Consider the following 25,072-nt stretch of genomic DNA (forward strand, 5'->3'; position numbering starts at 1 on the left):
ATCTGGCAATGATACAATTTGAACATGGGTATATGTGATTATATTTCCCCATTAATATTTCCCTAGAGATCTTGCTGGGCAGAAGACCTCAGCAATCATTTTCAAGACTTTCCTTAGATACAGATTAAATTTTCTTTAAATACAATGGAAAAGTAACAAAGACTCCACTGATAAATTTGTACACAAACAACTTATTTCTTTAAACCAGGACAGGACTAAGATTAAATAATGTTACAATCCAGTTATTAATATTATGAATGAGATGCCTCTGCCCAAGTTAAGGTGCAAACGAGACCATATGCCAAAGTCAATAGTATGGATTTTATGTAACAGCAAATGGGAGGTAAAAAGAGATAGAAAGAAATAGAAAAGGGGACGGGGGAGAAGAGAGTGACAGACAGATTAAGTAGAAAATATCATCACTCATGGATCCTGATGGTGTCCGATTGATCCTGTTCTTCTGGTCTTCTTGGTGGTGAGAGTCCCACAAAATATGCGCTCAGGCCAGGTGGGAATGCCCAGGTACCTTCCCTGCGGGGAACAAGTTTGACAGAGTCTCTTGCAGCAGACTTTGGAGCATTTGCGTCACTTTGAATCACGTGCAGTGCTCTGGTGCAAGGCCTCAGGAATGAGTCTGGAGGGGCCTTGGGGGTCTTTGATGGATTATGGCACCCCCTCAGCTGCTTCTCACATGAACCTCCGGTGGGTGTGGCCTGTGGGGTTGGGGGTTTCGCAGCTGGGCCGGTTTGTGTAAGGGAGGATGGGTGTTCACTGCCTCTGACCTCAGGTTATGCCATCCAAAACTCTCCTCCTCCTGAGTTGGTTGGGGGGGGTAGTCTGTGCAATCCTGCCCTCAGCAGATGACTCTGTGGGCTATGGCCTCCCCCACCCCAAACCCAGCCAGAGCTGATTTTCAGGACAGCTGCTGGGTCTGGCTTTCTTGTGGATGCATTCTTTTCCCTAAGCCTTGTTTCCTTCTCCCCAGGCCTGAGGTGATTGAACAATAGTGTTACCTTTATCTTATCTCACATTCCCTTAGCTTAACTCACAGTGTTAAGTTCCCCTCGGGAGGCATCTTTAGGGAGGAGTGGGCTTTGGTGGTTGCAGCTTCTTTATACAGTTTGGCCATAATGGGCAAAAAGTCCTTCATAACTATGGTTAAGCCATGAACCATATAAAATTTCAGTCTCTCACAAGTATATAACAAATTAAACTCTTCTCTAGGGAGGCAGAAACTTCTCATGTGCGTATTGCACAATCTGTCCATCTATTTTTTTTAAATAAATTTAATCATTACCATATTTCATTAATAACAGACCTCTTGTGGTTTGGGTTTTAAGCCTGTTAAAAGGCTGGCAGTAGGCAGTAGTTGAGTCATTTGTATAGAAGAGTGCTGGTAAATTATTCTGGACTTCCTATATCAATTTAATCAGCATAGTCATTAAAGTTCAGTGTTTAGTGTCATAGCAATCAAAGCTGAAAGTGTGTATAAAGTCTGATTGAAATATTTTATGCAGCTTTCTATATATATATATATATGTATATTATATGCTCTCTATAATATGGACTTCGTAGTATGCTGCTCTGAGCCTGACTGGATGATTCCTTGACTTCTCATAAGTAATATGGAAAAATAATGACAGGAATTGCAGACTGTCTTCTCCCTGTCTTCTCAAAATTAAAGAATATGAAAACCTAATTGCTACTTTTTGACCTGACTAATGCTCTCTCTATTCCAGTGCAGTATTTCAGACAGCAGCCAGAACCATGCTTTGAGAAACCACACAGGGAGAAAGAACAACTTGTGCAGGGACAACATTTTCTTTTATTCTCCTATAATTTTAAGGTTGGGCAATCACCTGAAGCAGGAAGGCTTGTATTTTGTTTTTAAGATCTTTTGTGATATGACTAAACACTTGCATTTCCTTAATAAATAGCTCATCCTTTTCTGAATTCCTTCAACGTTTTGGCTTCAGTAATAATGCCTGATACTGAGTTTCACTGGTCAAAGGAGTGAAGGACTCCCTTTTAACCCAAGTTCAAGTGTCCCTCTTTCCATTTCCCTTCAGGCTGTTTTGTTTCATTGGATGAAAAGATAATTGAGTGTGTCTGGGTTTGCTACCTTGTGCATCACTGACACATCTGCAGCTTGTCCCTGAGCACTGTAAAGCTGAAACCTTTTCATTAGCATGAGGCAGAAGGCTTACACAGCAGAAAAAGCCAGGGTTCTCCTGCTCCTTCATTCCTGGAGTTCAAGCTAGTGGCTGTGGTGCCCTCAGAGGGAAATTGATTGAATCATTGCCATGAGACTTGACAAGAAGCTTGGGTACACAGAGGGAACATCTTGTTGCTTGTTTTTTTCAGGTGCTGTTTGCCTGCTCTTCACAGCACTCAGCTTAAAACCTTCATTTTTAAAACTTCTTCCTTGTTTATTCTTTAGTCAGAAACCAGAAGAAGCCCCCAATGAACACAACAAACACAACACTTTGCCTAACAGGGGGAGACAGAGAACAGATAGAAAAATCTTCCTATATGGGGCAATAAACCTTAATTCATTATCTGCACTAACAGGGATGTTTGGGAAAGGCACCCCAACCCCAGATAGTGCAAATCTACTCTGAGCTATTGAGTTAAATCCTGAACCTGATTTTTTTTTTTCCTTTGTAGAGTTCTTTTGTCCTTTTGATGAACAAAATGTTCTTGCTTTTCTTAATATCTTCTATGCCTGAAGAAAAAATGAAGAAAAAATGCAAAGAACATGCCTAGTGAGAAGGCAAAGGTAGATGGGGAGAATTAAAGACATTGACATACTTAAATAGACATTTTCCATACATTCTTATTTTTTCTGATAGTGATACTGACTTCAAATATCCAAATGCTAGAAAATACTCTTCTGTTTAATTTCAAGGAGCAAAAGTCATTTAAGACTGGTGTTTTGTTTCTGTTGTTTCTGTAGGGAACAGGTATCTAGACTCATAAAATTGCCTTGAGTTTTTTGGAGACAAACAGAGGAGAGGGTTTTACTAAGATTTACTTTAGGGTTTCTTACTAGTAAAATTATTGTCCTTGGCGATTTGCTTCAATAGTATCTCTGTAGAGGACAACAGACTAAACCATGCCAGTTTTTTGGGAAATAAAAAATCTGCTAGAACTTCATGTGCCAGTTCCTATGTATTACTGGGCTTCACAGTGTCAAGAAGCCAGCTCTCTGGAGCTGTAAAAAAGGGCACAGGCAGAGAGTTAGTTCTCCTCCAGTGCTGAGATTTAAGCAGTGTGCTTAAGTGCCTATCTCTTGAGTTCAGTGAGGCTGAAAACAGTCACAGAATTAAAACTGTACGAACGTCTTTCACCACACATAACGCTCAGACTGCTGCATGCGTGGAGTCAGTTATAAATTGAACCCTCTATAGAAATAAAGCTGGGGAGGATTCTTCCTTTTTCCTGTTAATAGAGGTATCTCTCCTCACTGCATTAGAAAGTCTTGGGAGAACTGTAGTAGAATATTTCTAGAGGGGGCCCTGTAGACTTCAACAGAAACATCACTTTATTCTTAATGCAGTGTAATGATTTAAAGTGAGCTTAATATTCCCTCTTCTAAACTCCTTTATCAAAGATATTTTATTTTGACTCTTGACCGTAAGATGGAGAAAGATGGAAAAATTAAGCCATTGTAACTCCTGGCAATTCTTTCAGTGTTTACAGACATTTATGTAAGTTGCTGGCAAAAGCATTTCTCTCTCTGCTTGAGTTAGGGATCATCAGTAGATCGCTGTTAATGGCATGCTCTTAGGAGCTACTGGAACTAATTTTATTTTAGATAAGCTGGGATAGATACCATGCAGCTGCACTTCTACAAAAGGTCTGAAATTATAGAGATATTCTTTTTTTCTGATCACCTGTTGCTGCAGTGTTTTCTGACCTCTCTCCCCTGCATTTTATCCCACTGAGTCACCACAATTCACTGCTGACCTCTGGAGCAAATGACATGGGAAAAAGGCGACTCATTGATGGTAGAAGTCTGAAATTTTATTGCATTATATAGTTTCTAATTGCTGGATGCTGCCTGTGGAAGACATGAGGTTGTGTCCTTGCGTCCTAAACACTGGACATTCTCTCTATCTGAACAGCCCCCATATTGTGCATAAGCTGCTGGTTCTTTGTCACAGTGCAGGTGGAAGCAGCACCAGTGGCTGGTGGTGCCCATCCCAGTCTCATCACCTGCTGCCTCTCTTGCTCATGCCTGCACGCACCTTCCCTTACACAGTTGTTGCTGTTTAAAGTATCTTCTACTCAAATCTGAAATTATGTTTTGTAAGCCCACAGCAGGAAATCCAGTTACTGCTCCAATATCTGGATGTCTCTTCCATAATATTTCCTCTTTCCCCTTGGCTTCATACATTCTGTGGTCTCTGTAAAGCAGTTATTTTCCTCCCCTTCACTGATTAAAAAGTGGATGTACTCCATCTGGCTGCCAGAGAAGTAAGATTTCGGGATATTTATAAAATAATTATTTTATTTCCATATCAGAATAAGAGGACAGTTGAGAATGTTTAGGACTTTCTGTTGTCCAGTCTGGTGTTAGGGCACTCTGAACACCATCCTGCAGGGACTGAGCCAGGAGCAGAACTGGGGCTAATCATGGGGTTCACCAACAGCCCCAACAGGGCAGGTGGTAAACCAGGGGGGCCAACCAGAAGCAAAGAGGGCTGGGACCAGGGACACAGCTGGAGACAAGCTGCAACATGCATTTACAGGGTCCACCCAGGAAGCATGGCTGGCGACTGGCATTGTGTTATACCACTGGGACAGAGACTGATGACCCCAGGCTGACCTGGATGGGGTCCTGGGCCATGGGCAGGGGTATGGAGAGGCCCAGGGTGGGGCTGTGCAGGTCAGGTAAGGCCTGTTAGTGTCCATGGAGCTCCTCTTCTGAACCTTGTGTAGCACTGTGGCTGCAATCAGCTGTAGGACCCAGTGGCCACAGTTCTGACTTGATAGTGCAAAGTCTTGCATTTTATTCTTATTGAAAACTTGTCACAGGCAGAGTGGGAGCCTCAGATAAAGTTTATTAAAGAAGCCCTCCTGTTGAGTCACAGGGTGCAGAAAGGATCCCCTTGTTTTTTAAACTCCTCGTAGAAGAGTCTGGGTGTAGCTGGATTGAGTCTTAACCCCAGACTTTGTCAACAGTTTATGTCTAAAGGATTATATAACTGAACCTTTACACAACTTTGTCCCACAGGATAAAGGACAGCAAACCAGATATATTTAAATAAATAGATATGATTTTTTTTTATTGTAATGATTAGACAAAACTATCTTAATCAGAATTTTTTACTATGCAGTATAGGAGCTATAATAACTATTATAGTGCACTGTGAAGCAACATTGAAGCAATTGTATTAAAGCTAGCAAAAAAAATTATTAATGATACTTAATTATTACCTGATTAGTGTTACTCACCCGTATCAAAGACAATGGGCCAGTTTCTTTCAGTCAGCCTTGAGAAGTAACCTTGAAGGGCATTCTCACTCAAGGGAGAAATCTCTACACATGCACTCCATGAAGGGGTATGGTAGAAAGCCCTGCTGTTCAAATCTGGGTCTGGGTGATTGACTGACTGCCACTATGTCTCCAGGCCAGCTGTGTCAGCTCAGCAGCTTTAGATAAATTATCAGCAGTGTCACGTGTTTGTTCCTTTGTCCAGGTATTTTACCAGGTCTACCACATTTCCATCTCACTATCAGAATGCTTAACTTCAGGATTGAGTCAGACTTGACTTCAGCATTATTCAATACCAAAGGCAGCACAAATTCCCCTTTTTGCAAATAGGACACTGTTCAAGTTATTTTGCCCCATTCCAGGGAGAGAGCATCCTGCTGGATGGCCATGCTGGATGGCCATGGACATGTTTCAGTTTCTCCATCTGTAAAAGGAGGGCAATGTGTCTCATTGGGAAGGTATAGGGCTCAGCTCCTCACTGAAACTTTGCATAATTAAAATGCTTTCTAAGCATTGCTAATTGGTTGTTACACTATTTGTTGCTGAAGTAATGTAAAACATCTTGAAGGAAATTTTGGCCCTATCAAGAGAGCACAGAAATCTCCTTTGCTTTTCCTAGAATGGAGATTTCAATTCTCATACCAACTGCGCATACCAACAGGGAATAATTTTTTATGTTCTTGTCCTTGATCACGTGTCCTTGGAAAACATTACATCAGTTAAGTTTTTAGACACACTGAATTTATGCATTAAAGCATTTTTCAAAATTCAACAGTCACATCACTTTCAAAACAAAAGGAAAACCCGAATGAACACAGTACACCCAACTGTGCACACATTTCTGAGAGAAAGAGGGAGCAAACAAACACATGGTGTATTTCACTTACACTGCTGAAAGCACAGCTGGAAAGTGCTCAGATGATTGTGAGGATCTCAAGAGAAAAAACTGATAGAACAGAAAAGTGATGCACTAAAGAGTATTAGGGAGATTCTTACTGACTGCAGCAGACTTCAGATCAGGCAAACACAGTTTATGTCTTATATGAGAATTTAAGGCAATGCTGACAATCACATAATCTGAATCAGGACATATCCAGAAGGAGAAAGTAGAGTGCATAGGTCAGTATTTTATGAATTTTCCTGGCTATATCTGTACAAAAAAAAGTCTTTAAAATAGTAACACTCTATGTGTTTATGGTTTCTGATTGCTTGGTTATTTTGAGTACTCTTTTTAGGTAACATATTTAGTACTGGCTTATGTTTTCTAGCTTCCTACAAAGGAGTATAAAACAAGAAACAGATTGTGATATATGCTATGCATAATCTTAAAACCCAGCAGGATTTATGGAATGTAACTTTGAATTTTGACAGTCATCTGATGTCTTCAAAGACAAGAGAAAGCCAAGACAAGACCATGCTACAGCATTCCCAACACAAATCTGTTTAGCTGCTCTATGTAAAAATGCAGTAATGAAGATCTCTAACCCCCTCCAGACAATCTCTATTTGCTTCTTATGATTCAGCATGCTGTCTAACCTAATGTTTCTTTTGCTGTAATTCAGATCTGTTTACCCCGTGGATCTGGAGGAAGTTTTGTTGCTGTGTTCTTTTCCCCCACCTTTCTGCTCATAAAAGACTGAGAGCACATCCCCCTACCTCTTCCTTGCTAAGCACCCCCCGTTATTTCCCTATCTGTCCTACATTCCAGCTGTCTGACTACCCTCTGTTCTGATTCAGGATCCTCCCCAGGGTTTTTCCTTGTACATTTTAGAAGGACTTTGAATCTTTTTTGCAGGGGCCCATGGAAGGCAAGTGGGAGGATGGTTCATGCATCTAATACCCAGGTTTCTGCAGTACTGCCCACCACCATGTAGCCACAAAGATGAGCTTATGGGATTCCATGGAGTCACGTTCAGTTAATTCAATATCAGACTCTTTTCTGAGCAGTTGTCACCTACTCAGTTATTTTGCTTCATGTTCTTCTGAAGTTCTTCACAAATGTAATTCTCTATGCTTTTTGGTACTGAATTGTGTTCTGTTGTCTAAATTCTGCTCTAGCTGGTCAAAGTACTTTTATCTCCCAAAGTGCTTACAATTTGGTATTGTCTGCAAATTAGAGAAAGGTAGAAGTCACAAGTGACTTGAAATAACAAGTCTCTCAATGGTCCTGGAAAACCCTAATCAATGTATCTTCTGTGCTGGCTGTGAATCCTTAAATCCATGACAGCTGTTCTTTCAGTCCAGCTATCCAGCTGGCAGTGCATTCGCCTTCCTGCACTTTCAACCAAACCAGCTTTTCCTCGCTCATTTATGAGAATCTCATAATGTCAAAAGGTGTGCTAAGATGCAGAGATGGTATATACTGCTTCTGCCCTCTCCATAAGGCCTCTTAGTCTGTCAGAGAAGGAAAATGAGATAAATTACTTACAGTTTGTCCTTGACAAGCCCATGGTGATTGTTACTTGTAGCCATACAAATTTGAAGTGCTAATGGGAAGACTGCTTGATTTTCTGTTCTTATTTTGTTCTTAAATATTACAGTCTAGCCAGAAATTGATTACATGACCTTCCTGCTTTGAAAATGCATAAACTGTGCTTGCTCTTTCCTTGTCTTGTGAACTCAATCTATTTTCAACAGTTTTCAAAGATTGCTAACAGATCTGGTATCAGCTAAACTTAATGGAATTTGCCTATCAAAAAGCATTTATCTTACCTGAGAAATTCTCTAGCCTGTTATGTCTTGAAATAACCTGTGTTTCTACACCTTCTTGTTTCTGTTAGTAACTTGTGATCTGAGTAGAATGACTTTGAAGTGATAACCAAAGCAATAAAAATCCATCTTTTCAAGCATACTGTTTTCAGCTTTCTTCTTTGCATTTTCTTGTTCACCAGTTATCTTCCTAGTTCTGTAGAATAAGCTTTTGGCCTGGCTGCATTGTTTCATGCTGAGCAATCTTCTTTTCTGCAATTAGCTCTCTTCACTTCAAAGTGATATGAGCATTTTGTTCAGATTTGTTTTAAAATACAGCTCTTGGCTACCTCTCTGATCCGCTCATTGCTGATACTTGGCAATCCGCTTCTCCTGAATCATTCAATACTATATTCTTGGCATGTAATCACTTACTGCATTTCATAGCCAAGGCCTTGGTGGCTGTGAATGTCCCTCTGTGCCATATGACACAGGAATGTGAGGATCAGACACTGGGCTCACATTGCCACCTCCTCCCATCCCCCCAGGCCTCCTCATTTAGCAGCTCACCTGAACCAGCTCCTCACTCATGGCCTCTTAAAACAGCCTTTTCCAGCAATTGAGTTCCTCTGTGATCATCTAGCAATTTTACAGGGCCTGTCCCCAGTTCTGGTTCTGCCATGGTGATAGTTCTTGATTATAGCACCCATATGTAATAATCTCAAAATGACTGGTGGATGTTTTAACATGTTTTATAGTCTGAAAGAGCAGCGGTAACTTTCCTGGTGTGGAATAGAGTCAGAATGAAAAGAGGTAATCTACATTATGTTTATTTTCATGCTGCTGCGTAGGGAAGAAGTTAAGTCCTATTTACACCAACTTAGAGAAATTAATTGCAGTGTTAGTTAAATACTGCAGTTGTGCAGTTGGTAAACAGTCTCTGTCATAGATGGTGTGAAACATGGTGGGTATGTGCTGCCCAGAGGTTTTTCATGGATTGCTTTCACTGATCCTTTTCCCTTTTTCCTCTCTGTAGATTATAAATTCAGTGGTCTTGCTGATTCTGCTGAGTGCCCTGACTGATCCTGACCAGTACCATCTGACTAGTGCTGAATTAGGGGGTGATTTTGAATTTATGGATGATGCCAGTAAGTATAAACTCCCTAATTACTAGCACTCATTGCTCCAGCATTTATGTAACTATCCTATCATTTCAATAATTACCATCCTTTTAACTATTGCTTCACCTTTGTTTCTTACAGATGCATTTTTATTGTGAAGGGTGTCATGGCACAGTTCAAACACGTGTCCTAGTAGTAACCTTATCTGCCACCTACCTATTAGTAATCAATCCGTCTGCTCTGCTGTGTCCTGGCTTGGCAGGAGCAGAGCCAGCCCTTGACAGGGAGATGTATCACTGAGCATGGTGCTGAAAGCCCCAGGGGAATTTTGCAGGACAGAGGGAGATATGGAGCCTCTGCACCTCCCAGCACCATGTCCCAGAGCATGCATGCACATGCACAGGAACCCACACTGCTGTTTATACAGCTGAGTGCGTTCATTCATGTTGGATGTATTTATGCACCCCCATGTGCATGTGGCATGACTTGCACAAACCAATGCAAGTATAAATATCAGCTGTATAGTCACAGAGCCGTTCCTTCTCTTACTGAAAGGCATCGTAGAAAATCTTCAATTTCAGGGAAGGGTAAGATAGGTCATTTATGTCTCCTACAAAACCTCCCGTCCTTTGCAAATGTTTCCTTGTTCAATAACTTTTTCAAATTATTTGGTGATGTTTGTTGAATTAACTGTTTAATTCATATGTAGTAAAGTTTTCCCTCAATGTGATTTTGATGAAAATGTCTGTTTATTTTTATATCTGCTCGCAAGATGGCTACATTCAACTTCTCTCATAATACTCTGAAACAAGGTCTATTGCTAATCACACTGGTGTCTTTCTGCTCAGAATCTCCCCCATCCCCAGCTAAAGCTCTAAGTCCTTTCCTCATTCCTACTGAAGTCAATAAAAATATCCATAGAAGCAATAGCCCCACACATGAGAAAAATAATTGCCCTTTGTTGTGTCAGAACTGCTGGGTATCATTTAAGGGATGCTTATTTCCACAAGTTCTTTAATGCAAATATCCCTGGAGGGTCTACATTGAATTAATGATAAGGAGTGATAGCTACTTTATTGTGTCTTCATTGAAAAACCACCTACAACTTCCAACTAAAAATCTTTTTATATAACTGGATTTAAGAAAGTAAGGACCATAGTAGATACAGATGGGCTCCTAGCTGATTCTGACATATTAAAACTGACTGCCTTGTCCTAATTCTCAGAGATTAACCTTGGTAATGACTGTCTGTCAGTGTGGTTTTATATAGCTGACATCAGAGGCCTGCCAGTGCCCAAGGCTTTAAAATTGTAATTCTGTTTTGTAATGCAATAGCTGTCAGATCAAGTACGTTGGGGATTTCCATCTACACTTGAAAATTGTGTTTTCTGTATATTTTTATCAAGGCTTCTGAAGTGAACCCTGCAAGACTATGAAAGGATGGCTTATGGGCCAAGCGACCTCATTTCCATTTGGTAAAGGGAACATTTCACAGGCAGTTAAATTACGAATGAACACTTGAATTAATGTCTCCTTTTATTCTTTGACTCCCTCTGGTTTGGTGCCTTACTGAGTAAAGGCAGTTGAATCAAGCTACTGACTTTTATAGTTACTGAAAATAACTTGCAGGAGATAATTTCTCTCTTATTTTCTTTAAGTATGACTATATTTGTTCAAATGCAATGAAATGTTTTATTAGGAGATAAAGCATCAGACAAACTTCCACATACTCTTATCTTTTTCTACTTTTATTTGTCTTTTTTTAAGAAATGTTTTTCAGGTTAGCTGCATGCACTGAAACCATGTATATGAAATACAGGAAGATACATAATTTTTTATGCTGAAGAAGGTCCCAATGTTGTTATCTTTATGTACTTCTGTTGACAAATAATAATGATGTAAACACTAATAGCCATTATTCTCATTACTGTTTATGGTCCTATCAGTAGCAAACAACAAAAAAAGGCAGACACAGCCTTTACTTGTAAAATTTTTCACTCCCTTTCTCTCTTTCCTCTAAGAGGATCCCTCATAAAAGATCTGAAAACATCATCTGGAAATAAACTTATCAGCTGAGTCACAGTACTGAAATGAAGTTAATGACAGGTTTCCCTTGACTTCCAAGAAACCAGGATTCCCCCAGTATTTGTATTCAGATTTATTTCTAGCTGTGCCTGGTTTATGAAGGATTATCAATTTTCTGTTCCAGCAGTGGGAAAAATTCCTGCCACCTGCAGAGTCACAGCCAGTCTAATGCAAACTGCTTGAAAATACCAGTGCAACATTGGTTCTAATTCCGGGATTTATTGTGGTTCCAAGGGCATTACCAGAGGCTCCAAAATGCCTGTTTGATTAGGCAGTGAAAAAATTAACCTGAACACTTAGAAAAAGTTCTAGGCTGTTTATTTTCCCTTCTATTCTAGGAAAGGAAACAAGGGGGAAGAAAGTCTGCCAAGACTTAGCCATGTGGCAGATGGAGGTACTGGAAGACACCAGTGTGTGTGGTTTGTGTGGCTCTCCAAGATGTACATCTGGGAGCTGGGTAAAATGCTGGGCTTCCTCCTGGGCTGGATATTCATCTGAGCCCATTTAGTCTCATCTTTCTTTTTATTATTTCCTGAGGGAGTTTAGAAGCTGGACTAGGGAAAATTAGAAATGTGTGAGCTGCTCAATGTACTACTGCTGCTGTTAAAAGACTAATAATCTCAGAGCAGGAGATGGAAAAGCCCCGTAATTCATTTTGACTTCCTAGAGGGTTTTGCCTGAGCCTTCTGCTCAGCTTCTTCAGACACACAGACCATCATCCTGACATGTCAACAGCCCAAACAAGCAGTGGGTGTTGCTTGGTTTTATTTACTGCTGTCTCAGTGTCAGAGATGTGTGTGATACTTCACAGGCCACACGACAACGAGGAATGAAATCCACTGTGTGCCCTACAGAAACTGAGGGGAACTTTGACGCTGATGTCAGCAACATAGGTCAAAATCTGCTTGTGTCCCTTCCCTGGGATGGGCAGACAGGACAAGCAGAGATCTCAAGGCAGGGGAGAATAATGTGATGATCTCTCTGCTCTATATGACATGCGCCCAGGACTTAAAAATACTAATTCAAATAGAAAATTTTTAATAAAGAAATTTACAGATAGCAGGCTTGGACTTCTGCTAGGGGATAAATGGAAGTGGGGGAGTAGGTGCATTCCACTCCATCAACACCACCCATGTAGTATGAGTCCCAAATATAGGGAGGGGCAGAAAACTAGATCCCTGCCCAGCCAAGGATATTCAGGGTGGCATCTTTCAGTCTAGTTTTATACTCTGGAGTAAATGTGCTGGGCTCGAAGGTGCAGGATACTCTTTGCTTCTCATTGGCCTCTTTCCCCAGGGAGAAAATGCTGCTGCTGTGCAGGTTGTGACCCAGGAGGCTGCACGGCAGCAGGGGCATCGAGCTTGCGCAAGCGGCCTGGAGGAGACAGCAAGGCAGTAATCCTTAGCTGGCAGTCAGGAGCTGTTGGATAAATAAGGCTGGGAGAGTGGGAGAAATTGCCTGAGGATTGCAGGCTGCTGATCAGCAGCTTTCTGGCCCCTGCTGTCAAAGCTGTGAGCCAGCGATTAACTCCAGGGCTGGGGCAGGTGATGAGGATATAAGGTCTTCATCACTCCACACAAGGCCTGGCTCAGGGACTGGCCTTGCTGGCTGCCTCTCCCTGTTCCTGCAGGACCCACCATCAGCTGCCTCTGCAAGAGGGGAGGGGAAAGCAAGTAAATACTTTTGAGGTGGATTCGAGGGAGCTCCAACTGCAGCTTGCTGTGCACACAAGCACCCCATGCCAGGAGCTCTGCCCAGCCCCAGCAGCATCTGCTCTCTAAAGAGGCAGGAAAGTAGGATGTCACTGCAAGGTATAAGAATTAAAAACTCAACTGGTTTCTTTAAATCCAAGGAGAAAACTCAAAAAGCCATCTAGGGCAATAGGCTGGATAACCCTTTCAGTGGTCCAAATACAGCCCTTCTAGCCATGAATGCCACAGAAAGCACAGCATGGCTGGAAAAAAAAAATCACACACCCCTGTCAGTTTCGCATTTAATGTGCTGCATTTCTAGTTTCATTCTGATTAATTGAAGCTGACACAGCTCAAAAAACCCAATGAAGCCTTAAATGAGAAAGAACTAGCTTGAGCCAACTAGGACTTGGCATGGTGGAGCACAGCTAGGGAGACACTGGAGACAGGGAACATGAGTGTGTCAGACCAGAGCTTCAATGTCAAGTTCATCACAATTTACTGGGCTCTGGCTCTGAACCAGTACTGCTGCAGTCACCAGCAAAGTGGAACCTGTGACTGCTGCATCTGCTGCAAATGTCAATGACAGCAGCTTTCCCCTGGATGCAGGAAGTATGTGGCTGAGATCAAGAGTAAATGCATAAGCGGTGCCTCCAAACTGATGGTCAGAATAAAAATATTGATCCAAGAGTCTCTTTTACAAGAGATTCAGTTGAGGTTAGTGGCTACAGCAGCCATTTTCACTTTTCTCCTTTTCTTTCATTACCTCAGTTGTACCTGGTCTATTAAAAATAATTTTGATTTCACAGGATGTATGTAGGCAGCCAGAGTAAATGGCCACACAACCAGAAGTGTCTGAAGCGGCTGCAGTACCTTTTATTAGTAGAGGTATATTTTGTGGATGCTTCTTTCTCTTGAGGGCAGAATTCAGATCACTTCCAACAGGCACAACACAGCCTTTACAGCTCCTAAAACCCTAGAAACTGGTCAAGGTAATGCAGCTCAAACACCTGTACTGGTTGTCTGGATTCTCTGCTCATTCTAAGAGGAGAAGAAGGTGCCTTTGCAGAGCAGTTTGGGATGCACTGAGATGTCATCCCCTCCTGAATGATAAGCAGGGAGCCCAGCTGCCTCCTGATGGCGTTTTGTAGCACCCATGAGCTGAGTTGCAGGATGACACTGTGAAGGAAGCAGTGAGCACCAGGGTGCAGCTAAACCCACTGCTGAGTGCAGGCCCCTCTCCTGGGTGAGACCTGCTTATTTTGACAATAAGACAAAGATTCGAGCATTTGTACTGTGAGCAAGGACATCTGTGCTCCAGGGCCTCATCAGACTAGAGACTACAGTGGTTTGAATGTGCTCCTTCCAGTGCGAGGACACATTGCTTTATCCTTCAAATTTAATCCATTCAATTAGGAAGTAGCCTGCCATAGGACTTCTTCTGTGGCATTTGAGTCCTTACACACTCAGAAGGACAAAGTTTGGGGACAAAAGAGAGAGAACAAGAGTCCTGAAACCCAGGGCACAGGCAGTGTTCTGGAAAAGGAGAGACTAGGCTGAAGGTCTGGGTACTGGGTAGGTACAGTGCCCAAGGAGCCAGAGAACATAAGCACCTCTGGAGATGTCCTCACCTGCCAGCAGCAGTCTCCTCTTGCTCATTTTTCCACCAGCTTCACAAGTCTCAGGTTCTTCTCTGCATCAAGGGCCAGCAGAAATCTGGACTAGTGCCATCTAGGGCAAGGTTTGGGTTCCCTCAGGCACAGGAGGATCAGGGACTGGGTCTTTTGTCTTCTGCATGGATGATCACACTGGTAGGCTGGAAATAATGACAGACAAGACTCAGTGCCTGTCCTTCCTCTTCAGCCATGACCTGGGTGAGCCTGCACTGCTTCCTGGTGGTGGCAGGTGAGACCTGTTCACAGCTACCAGATCAGGATCTGTCAGAGACTTGGGTGAAGGCTCCAGGGCACCTACGCAGAACCTGACTGTGATGCATCCAGGGAGTTGAGGGCCTGTCCCATGCTGTGGGATGCTCCTTATCATGTGCTGGAGTTAGAAGTTGTGGCAACTCTGTGATCAAATGAAGTCATCTTTACACTTTGAATGCTTCCAAAGTCACGGTAATGAACATCCTGAACACTGTCATGTGTTTGTGCATCTTGGGTCCTCCACGTGCCTTATCAAGGCAGGGAGTTTAAACACACCTGGTGACAGCAATGTGAACAGCAGGTACCTCACCAATACCAACAGAGGTGGCATCTCTGAAGCCATGTCCTGCTTACCTCACATCCTCTATCCTCTTTGTACACTGAGTTAACCTCAGAAAAATAGGCGCTATGTTCCATTGCACTTCCAAACTCACTGTAAGGTCAGGTTCAGAAATTCACTTCTGATCTCCTGACAGTGGTCTGTAATGATATCTAGGGAGGTGCATATGGAAAGACCAAATTTATGCAATTTTTTCCCTCAGGATCTCCTTCCAACTGTTCATGGCTTAAGAACTTCTTAAATCTAATGAAAAGTTAATTGAAAGCTGATCAGCAGTAGAAGAAAAGGATAGGAGTCCTGTAATTACTCCAGTCAAAACCTTAAAAATATTTTTCTTCCTTTACAGCTTTACCTTTCCTGACACTTACACATTTTCATTAATAAATATATCTCTGTAGTATTCTTGGTTGAAATGAAAATTTTCAAGAAGTTATTTCTGTGGTAATTAATTTCTGGGCATAGAGCAGCGATAGGGGATACACATCAGGAAGTCACCCCAAGACAGATGCCTTTATCTGCCAGTTTTGCTCTTTTTCCAATATAGAGATATATGAACAATGGTATGCAGCAGCTGTTGGTGAAGAAACAATCTGTAGTGCAGAAAAGCAGACACATTCTGACTACAGATGTCAGCATCACCAGTAAGATCTTGTAAAAGTAAAGTTTTGTCAAAGCTGCTTCTGAGTTTTGAAAATCCTTAGAAAAATTAGACCATTCATCTCCACAGCCTTATGGAGGCTGTAGTGGTTTGCACAGTGTTAGTGTAAGTGTAAACACAGTGTAATGCTGCAGGCTTGCACAGACAGAAGCACTGTCTTTGCTTCTTGTATTTAGGAGGCTCCCCACAAAAGCCAGAGATTTCCTTCAGCAATGGCTGAACAATGCACCTGACCCAATCTCCACCCAGCTCCCACCCTGCCCTTTGAGATGCTCTGCACAAGGGAGATGGCAAAATAACTGAACCAAGCTCTGAATTTATCTGCAATCATTGATGTGTCTTTTCCAGATATGTGCATTGCCACCGCAATTTCTCTCCTTATGATTCTGATCTGTGCAATGGCTACGTATGGCGCATATAAGGTAATTCATTTTATTCAGTGAAGGCAGGAATAAAGTGAACTACACAATTCCATAGAAACAAAATTAAGAAAACTGTTTTCTGACAATTGCTTCTTTACTTGTTTAGCTGAAACTGAGAGAGGGAAAAAAAAGAAATTGAAGAGGCAACAGAACTGATTGCTTAGATCAGTGGTACCCCAGGGCCCCTGCTGCAGGCAGCGGGACTGCCCCATTGTGTTGATTGTCTGCAGTTTCAAATATGAGTAAGCTCTGGGCAAATGGTGAATTCAGAGAACTGAATCTTGTACCTATCAAAATTAAGGGAATTTTTTCCCATTCACCTCCCAAGCCTGTGGTTTGTCCCAACATTAATCCTGTTAATTAGAAAGGACAAGTATCGTGCGGTTTCTAAATGTCCTAATGTAACAAGTTGTGGGAGTTGCACTGGACGTATTTCTGCAGTTCAGTGGCCAAACTGCCTTGGCCAACCCTTTGGCTGAATGTCATATTTCTTTTAGCTGATTTATTACTGCATAATGTCAAATATTCCTTAGATTCCTGTAGAAAGACATATATGCCTCTATTTTAACTTATGGCTGATGGTTTTCTAATTTATTTCATTTTTAGCAACATGCGGCTTGGATCATCCCTTTCTTCTGTTACCAGATCTTTGACTTTGCTCTCAACACGTTGGTTGCCATCAGTGTACTCGTCTATCCCAGCACAATTCAGGACTACCTCCGTCAACTGGTAAATCACTTGATGTTCACAAGCCTTTGGGGGTTTTGGGGGAAAAAACCTCTCTAAGGTGCAGTTTTTGTCCTGTATTTTTAGCTAGTGGTATTCTTCTCATGCAGTCCTTGAGAAGTTCTCTCAGTCCTTGCCAGTCTGAATTCAACATCCTTGCAAGGCTACATTACTAACTTACTACAATATTTGTGAAAAGCTCTGAAGTTTTGCAATGACATGAAAGCTCTCAGCACCATTCATTTGGAGTGAGACTCATATTGCAAGACATGGATGATAAATAGTTGCTTTTACAGTAAGAGTTATTGTGTTCATAGCAGTGGCTTATTTTTGGTGCTATTTCAAGGATATTTTGTTGCTCCTTTTATTTGGTAGCTATAACACGTTTCATTAGGCAGGAGTTTGATTGATTGTAGGTTTGGTTTTGCTAGAAAATATTTTGGATTCTGTCCTAGGGACATTTAGAGGCTCCCTTCTTGTTCTGCTTTGGCCAGACATCTATGGCCAGTGTTGCCTAAGTATACACGATATGATCACAACCCCCTACAGCAAAGACAAGAGCCCACCAGCCTCTGTCTCATCACAGGACCATGTCCCATGTCCAGCAGGGTTCACGTGGAGTCACAGAGCTCTGGAGAAGCCAGTGCTGCAAATGTCTCTGAAAACCTGCCTTGAGAACCTGAATACAGATTAGCTTGGCTGTGAACTTTGTTGTGTGGATGGAAAGCTGGCCGGTATAAATAACAGGTAATGAGAAACAGCAGGCAGATAAGTAGCTGCACAAATTTGCAGTAAGAGGCAATGTGTCATGCCAGTGAGAGCTGGGATGCATCAGGAGGCTGTTATCCTTCATCTTATTTAGCACCCACCTGCATTCACAGCTGATGGTGTGCTGGAAGAGAAGTAGAGTAATAAATTAAAAGGTTCTCAGAGATACGAGTGGAAAAGAGCAAATTACAGCCATGGTTCAGTGAGTGCTAAAGCTGGCACTGCTGCTGCTGGAGCCCTCCTGCCTGTCCTTTGCCTACAGACCCTTGCTGCTGCATCGGTGCCAGCCCTGCTGTTCTGGCAGCACAAGCATCTATGTGGCTGCAGGAGCTCCCCCCACTTCCCAGAGCATGAGTTGTCACCAGGATTTTGTCAGTCTTGGTCACTGTGCAAGAACAAGACAGGGACAAGAGCAGGCTGGGAAACGTGCACTTAAAAGCTTCTGCTCTTCTGCTGAAAATCTGGTGCTGCATTTGGAGCTGCCTCACTAGAAGGGCAAAGAGCAGCTGTTCCTCTCGAAATGTGTGCTAAAACATCCCTGTATTTCCTTGCAGATAAAATAATAATAGGCCCTTCTGTAGCAGAAATAGAAGGAGCAGGCCTTGGAAGGGATCTGTGGTCTGTGCTGCTGCTCTGGAGTGTTAGAATCTTTGGTTGCACACATCCTTGTCTTGCTGTTGTAAATCATATTCTGGACTGGTAATGAAATGCCCCAGGACTTCAGGAGCGCTAAACTGTCAGTGCTCAAAAGGGCAAGGGGGATTTCCAGGATAATTATAGGCTGATTAGCCTGACATTGCTACCAAGCAGAATAATAACAGAAGGGCTGGGGCTGAGAGGGCCGTCCATTGATAAAGGATTAGACCAGAGAAAAGTGATTAATGACTGCCAGCACAGTTTCATGGAAAATCAGTCCTGCAGGCAAACTCATTTTCCTTCACTGACAAGATTACTGACTTCATCAATAATGATGGGCAGGGGCATAATGGACTTTCTTGAGATGTTTGACTTCACAGCATGATGCTCAGAGCAACGATAAAGCACTAGATCAATACAGGATGTATCACATGGGCTAGGAGAGGTTAGCTGGCAGACTGCAAAGGGTCGTGGTCAAGCCGACCATCTGCCAGTGAGTTTCTATTTTGGGTAGAGGAAGGTCTTCAGGAATCAGCAGTAGATGTCATGCTCCTCCTAACTTCCATTAATAATGTTGGAATCCAAGAGGCACTTCACAAAAGCTAATGTCAGCCTTGGGAGAGCTTCTCCAGGCTCATTTTCTAGAGGGATCGAGTCCTTTGGTGGGAAGTTGTGAACAGGAGTATAATCTGGCTCTTCTGTGTCATTCTGTGGAAGACCCTACCCTGCACTGCCCTGAGTGAGCACATCTCGCCATTTCCCAGTGGCAGTACCTGTGACTTTTCCCAGCAAATTCACTTCTAATAAAACCCGTGGCTGACACTGAGCTAGACTGCCTGAGAACTTGAGTTCAGCCACTAATGTGTGCTACAGAGATAAATGCAAAGAAATGTAAAAGCCTGAACAATATAGATGAGCATACAGTTTGACAACTGTGCCTGGGATGCAGTGACCCTGTAAGCAGCCTAGGGATTTAAAAGCCAAAAGTAGAGTCCCTGGGTTGTTTTGCTGTTTGCAAAAATTGCTCTTGGGGTTTGTGGACAGAAAAAAGAGCAATTAATAGTAATAGAGAGGAGACTTCCCTTCTCTGTTGGTAATGTGGGTTTTCTCCATTTATTTATGGAGTCTGGTTGTAAAAAATGATGCTTAAAAGTCAGAGAATATGCAGAAAATTTCCTCAAAAAAATATAAAAGCTGGATATATTGTAGTATGATGAGAGACAATCAGCTTTTCCTGCTTCATTTATGAGAAAGAGGACCAAGAGGTAGTGCCATCAGAGGTTTCACATGCAAAATAATGAGGTATTAGCAGGCTGTTTAAATTAGATGTGAGGCATAATGCTAATGAGCAGCTGGAAGCTAGTCCAAGTTAAATTCATTTAAAAACAAGGATTAGTGTGTATTTTGTCATTCGTATTGGAGATTAGTGATGGGGAAAAACTACCAAGAGCTGTGATGAATTTTGAACAGTTAATGCCACCTGTTTAACAAAGTTTTGAAGCTGTTCTGCATCTGCTTTGAAGCTGATTATGCCTCCTGTGTCTTAGCCGTGGTCCCAAGTACAAATGGTTCAACTGGAACCCCATGTACCTTTACCTGGAAGGGCTACATCAGTTGGCATAAGGTTGTTGTATTTGGTTCAGAGTAAATACACTCTGTCTGAGCGGGAAAAAGCAAAGGGGAGATGTGAAGGGTACATCCACTGTTATCAGATACTCAGACATGGGACAAGATGAAACTAAATGCAAGCAATTACATCATAAATGCAGTGCCATTTGGGTGTGATCCCTCCTGATCATTTGCAAATAAGCCTTGGAGTTGTCTTGCCCTCAATCCCTTTGCAGTGGTCTGCCAGGGTAGGCAGGAAACCAGGATTGTGCTTCTTCCTGGCATCCTTACAGTTTCTGTTCCTCTAAAACTGCTTTGCATTTGGGGAATGATATTTTAGGGGGCACAATTCCATAAGGTAAATGAAAAATACCAATTGTTCTTCAAATTCGTTACTGAATTGAATCTGGAAGAAACTGTGCATTAGGTAACGGGATACATTTAGCAGTCTCAGAAGAACTTTCTGTTTGCTCCAAGGTGATGAAAATCCTGTGTCTTTAACCATTTCTACTTCCCTTCAGTAGTATCTGGGATCATTATATAGTTACTTTGGTGCACATCTGCCAGATTTCAGTCTGTCTGTCAGTGATGAGTTACAGCTACTGTGAAATTCTCCATGTATTTTTAGCAAGATGGTGAGTACATATCAATAAGCTGGGCAGGGCCATAGCTGAAAATGTTGCAATTATGTCCACAAGGTGTTTGGTAACATCAGTCTATACTGGCTGCTTCTTTCCTAGGCACAGTGTCTTTGGAAACTTTCTGTTGCCTTTAGATACCCAACTGCACACTGGTGTGCTACTTAATTGCCATAGATGGCAAGAGCATCTTAACATGAAGGGTCATGTAAAATAAGTAAATGTTACAAATTTTGCATTTGGTAACTTTGATGGTGATCATGTGATCAAAGTTTCTACGAGTTACACTGGATGTCTTGGTCATTGTCATTGTCATTTAAAAAGCAAAAACTTTTGCATACAGCAAATCCAACATGTGTAAAATAAAAATCATTTTAGTTCTTGGTCTAAGCAGAGGTCTAAAGTAGTTTAACCTAAAGCACATTTCTTTCTTTTAACCCCACTAAATCTTTGATATATGGGCGTTTTAAAGCTGTCAAATTAAACACTTAATCTTCTCATATATGAAATGGATTGAAGCAGAGGTGCAGAACAGGATGGTCTGCAACTTAGTTATGCAAATTTTTTTTTAATCAAAGTACAAGACTATGACAGTTCATCTAAACAAAATTCCGAAGTATATTAAGTAGCTTAACTGTGGGACTGCCTGCAATGCTGCTGCCTGACAGTTCAGGTGGCATCAGTCATGCTTTTAAATCCATGGAGAAACGCCTAGAGAACATAAAAGAGATTAACCTAAAGAAATTTTTCCTATAAACTAAAGCTTAAAACCAAAATATCCTTTCTGACATTTTTAATGCCATTTTGTAATTCCAAAGAAGTACCACTAACTTCATAGCAGAGCTTTGCAAATTCTACAGACACATTGCTGTTTTCTTTCAATTTTGTAAGATTTTGATACTTGGAGGATTGTAACTTGGAATGACAATCTGCACCATATTTTAAAGGGGATTTTTTGTGGTCCAAGGGGAAGGAAGTTATGAAAGGTTATGCAAGCAGGCTGAGGGAATGAGAAACGGCTTAAGCTTTGTCATTTTATTCTTCTTGTGCATTTGTACAATACCAGTGCAGTAGAAATGTACTTTCCATGCATGTTTTAGAGTCTTTTTAAGTGTTTAATAGGGCTTTGATATGAATAAGCAGTAATTTTTTAAAATTAGAAGTGTGTCAGGTATATTATTATGCACACAGCCCTCTCCCTGTCTGTGACAAGGTTATAAATGACACTTTAATTATGACTTTAGCATGGCAGTGCAACACCATTACAACTACCTTTTGTTTGTATAGAAAATTTCATCATGTTCTGCTGCAAAATCACTCCTGTATTTCCAGCGATAGGCTTGATTTTTCCCACCCAGATGTATTTCAGTCTCAGCTTCATCAAACCTTGCACAACATTTGACACTGATCTTTTTCCAGAAGTTGCAGCACCGAGCCTGGTGCCTGGAACCTTCCCAGCAGCACGATTTCAGCTACTGGTCTTCCCACAGGAGAGCAAACTCCCAGCACAGGAGCAGAATTTCTTGTCCCACCTCACGCATCCATATCAGTGTTTAAGTTCATCACCATAGTCAGTGAAGGCCAGTGGTTTGGTTCATCTAAACCACTCTTGGTACCTGCTTTCTGCAGGAATTAATGAGGTTTTGGGAACAGTTGCAGCCATGGGATGGGACCCCAAGCGTTGCCTGATGGCACCAGTTCCATGTACCAGGTGAGACTGGAGCCAGTTGAGATGCTTCCTACAATCTTTCCTGCTTCTTTGCCAAAAGCTGCAGGTTTTGTAAATTGGTTTTCCTACAGCACTAAAGGGGTTTGTAGTTGTGACTTAATATCAGACTTCTCTTAGGCTGGCCCAGCCCAGTTAGCAAAAAAAGACAAAGGGATTTCTTCCATGCTGATCCAATGCTCCTGGGCTATCCATTACCCTGAAGGCTTTGTCTCCCATACAGAAAGCCTGGAAGCTCTGGAAGGGACTGACTTCAGTTTTCACACCCTGCACCAAAATCTCACAGGCAGCTCTGGCATCTGCATGGCATGGGTGCAGCACCCACTGCCTCACTGGGGCTGCTTACACCTCTCATCTCTTCAGGACAGAGACTCAGAAAGCTGAGCCTGAAGAGGACAAACCACAGTATTTGTTCCTCATGCACTCTCCTGGCTTTGCTGAATTATGTGCTGAAACACTGGTGCTGACTTAAGGGAAGGCCAGGCACTGCTGAGCAGCACATCCTGCACCAAACTTGATCAGGGTTCATGGCTCCAGATGTTCCTGCTTTTAAAGGTAGTGGGAACTTTCTTGGTCATTTTCCTGCCCTCCTCTTGCCCCCATGCAAATCCCATTTGAGCTGATGTCTAGAAACAGGCCATTAGGTTATGGCCAAGAACATAGCATCCAGTCTTTGACCAGTGACTGGGTCCCAAAAATCAGTGTGTAGCAGAACTAAAGTCTTAATAGGAATTTTTTATTACATTCACAAACTATTTTGACTATATTTTTAATGGTAGATCAGTACTGAAAAAATCATTTGGGTACAGTTTTTACTGTAACTGTCCTTGACTGACCAGACTTTCTAACTTTCTAACTTAGAGTCTCCCTCCTGCACGCAGGAGGGCAGGTTGGGGCATTAATACTTAAATTTTATGCATATAAGGTTTTTGTTTAATTTTTAGTGCATTGTTTCTTGGCATATAGTCTTGCTTTCTTGGTCTCTGGGTGACTGCATCCGCTATATGTAGAATAACCTTTTGTGGGGGAAAAAAAAAAAGTAGTAACTTACTGAATTATAGCAAGCTAGTTCCCTACAAAAACTGTACCTCGATAAAGAAGATAACATGATAAAAACTTCAGCCATGGAATTCAGTAGAGGAACAGAAACATTGCTGTCAAGAAGCGGAAAATGTGCTTATGTAACATTTATCTGCAAATGGTTACAGCTGCTGTTGATGTTAACCACTCTGAACAGTTCATGGAAGCGCTAAATAAAGAGCTATTCTCAGTAGCAGCTGTCCAAAAAAAGATAATTTCCTGATGCACTGGGCTGAGTGCTGGAATAAGGGTTATTAAGGGGTTACTCTGGATTTACACCATCATTGCCAAGAATACAGTTATAGCTTGGTCTAGTTAATTGTCCTGACAAGGATGCAGAGCTGGCCTGGTTAAGTAATTAGACCTGTAAGGGAAAAGGGAGTTGTGTGGAAGGAACTCTTGCATTCAGATATAATGAGCTACTGTTGCAGTGGAGCTATCTTTTGTGGAGAGCAGCTCTGTCTATGAACAATGGTTTATTCTAACTGAAACAGGAACTTGTGTCTTGCAATATTTTAGAACTAGTTGGAACATTCATTTTAAAGGGCGTGGAGTTTTTAAGCAATAAAAAATACAGTAACATTTTTAGAGGCTGTTTTTCGGTCGCTGATCCTAAAGTGTTTCACAACTGTAAATCACTAGAACCTGTGCTGAGCAGGAAGATTCATTTTGTCACCTCTATTTCATGTATGCAGTAACAGAAGGGCCTGGGGCACATTTCAACTTGAAATCGTGACACGGCTCTCAGAGAAGTAGTCCAAATTTAGCCTAAATAAGATGGAGCAGAATAGACTCAGTGTATTTTAAAATGTCATAAAATATTTAGGTGAAAGGATTATGCTGTCCAGTTTTTCCTGCTTTGACTTTCTGGAAAGAGCTGCTACTGCTCTTTGGCAACCAGTGCCAGTGTAATGGTTACTCAGTAAGTATAAGATTTGCTTGCCATTTCCCATGATGGAAGATTTCCTGCTGCAAGGTTCTCAGACTTCTCCTAGTTTGTGTCAGATACAAACCCAGTGTGCACCGAAGAAAAGAGAGCCCACACCACATCCAAGGCAGAAAGCAAATCCCTCAGCCCTCCAGGGAGCCTTTGGCATCTGAGTCTTCACAATGCCTGTTGTAGCCACACTTACTGAAACTGGTTGCTGGTGGGGAGAGCTCTCGATTTCGTAGATCACAGAAGGATTTGTAAGCTGTTAATTATTGAATGCACTAGTTGAATGGCTCTTCAATGACTTGTGCAATTGACTCACAGTGTGTTGCTTATTTTTGCTTATGCAGCCCAACAATTTTCCCTACAAGGAAGAGATTATGTCTGTGAACCCTACATGTCTGGTTGTGATTATCCTCCTTTTCATAAGTATCATTTTGGCTTTTAAGGTAAGTGCATTATTGTGTATAAAGTCTTCTTCTGATCATGGGTGGAATGTCCCTTGCTGGGAGGTCTGTCTTTAGAAG

The 25,072-nt window shown here is 41.9% G+C and overlaps 1 protein-coding gene across 1 annotated transcript in view; it reads left to right on the plus strand.

The window, feature by feature from the left end:
- The window catches only part of LAPTM4B (lysosomal protein transmembrane 4 beta), a 61,746-nt gene that overhangs the window by 8,646 nt on the left and 28,028 nt on the right, over positions 1 to 25,072 (plus strand). The window contains exons 2-5 of the mRNA XM_032129996.1: positions 9,224 to 9,335; positions 16,359 to 16,432; positions 17,039 to 17,161; positions 24,896 to 24,994. Of these exons, the coding sequence (XP_031985887.1) occupies positions 9,224 to 9,335; positions 16,359 to 16,432; positions 17,039 to 17,161; positions 24,896 to 24,994 (408 nt within the window). The remainder of the gene's footprint in view (positions 1 to 9,223; positions 9,336 to 16,358; positions 16,433 to 17,038; positions 17,162 to 24,895; positions 24,995 to 25,072) is intronic.

Source organism: Corvus moneduloides, chromosome 1 (assembly GCF_009650955.1).
Source record: "Corvus moneduloides isolate bCorMon1 chromosome 1, bCorMon1.pri, whole genome shotgun sequence".
NCBI classification, from domain to species: domain Eukaryota; kingdom Metazoa; phylum Chordata; class Aves; order Passeriformes; family Corvidae; genus Corvus; species Corvus moneduloides.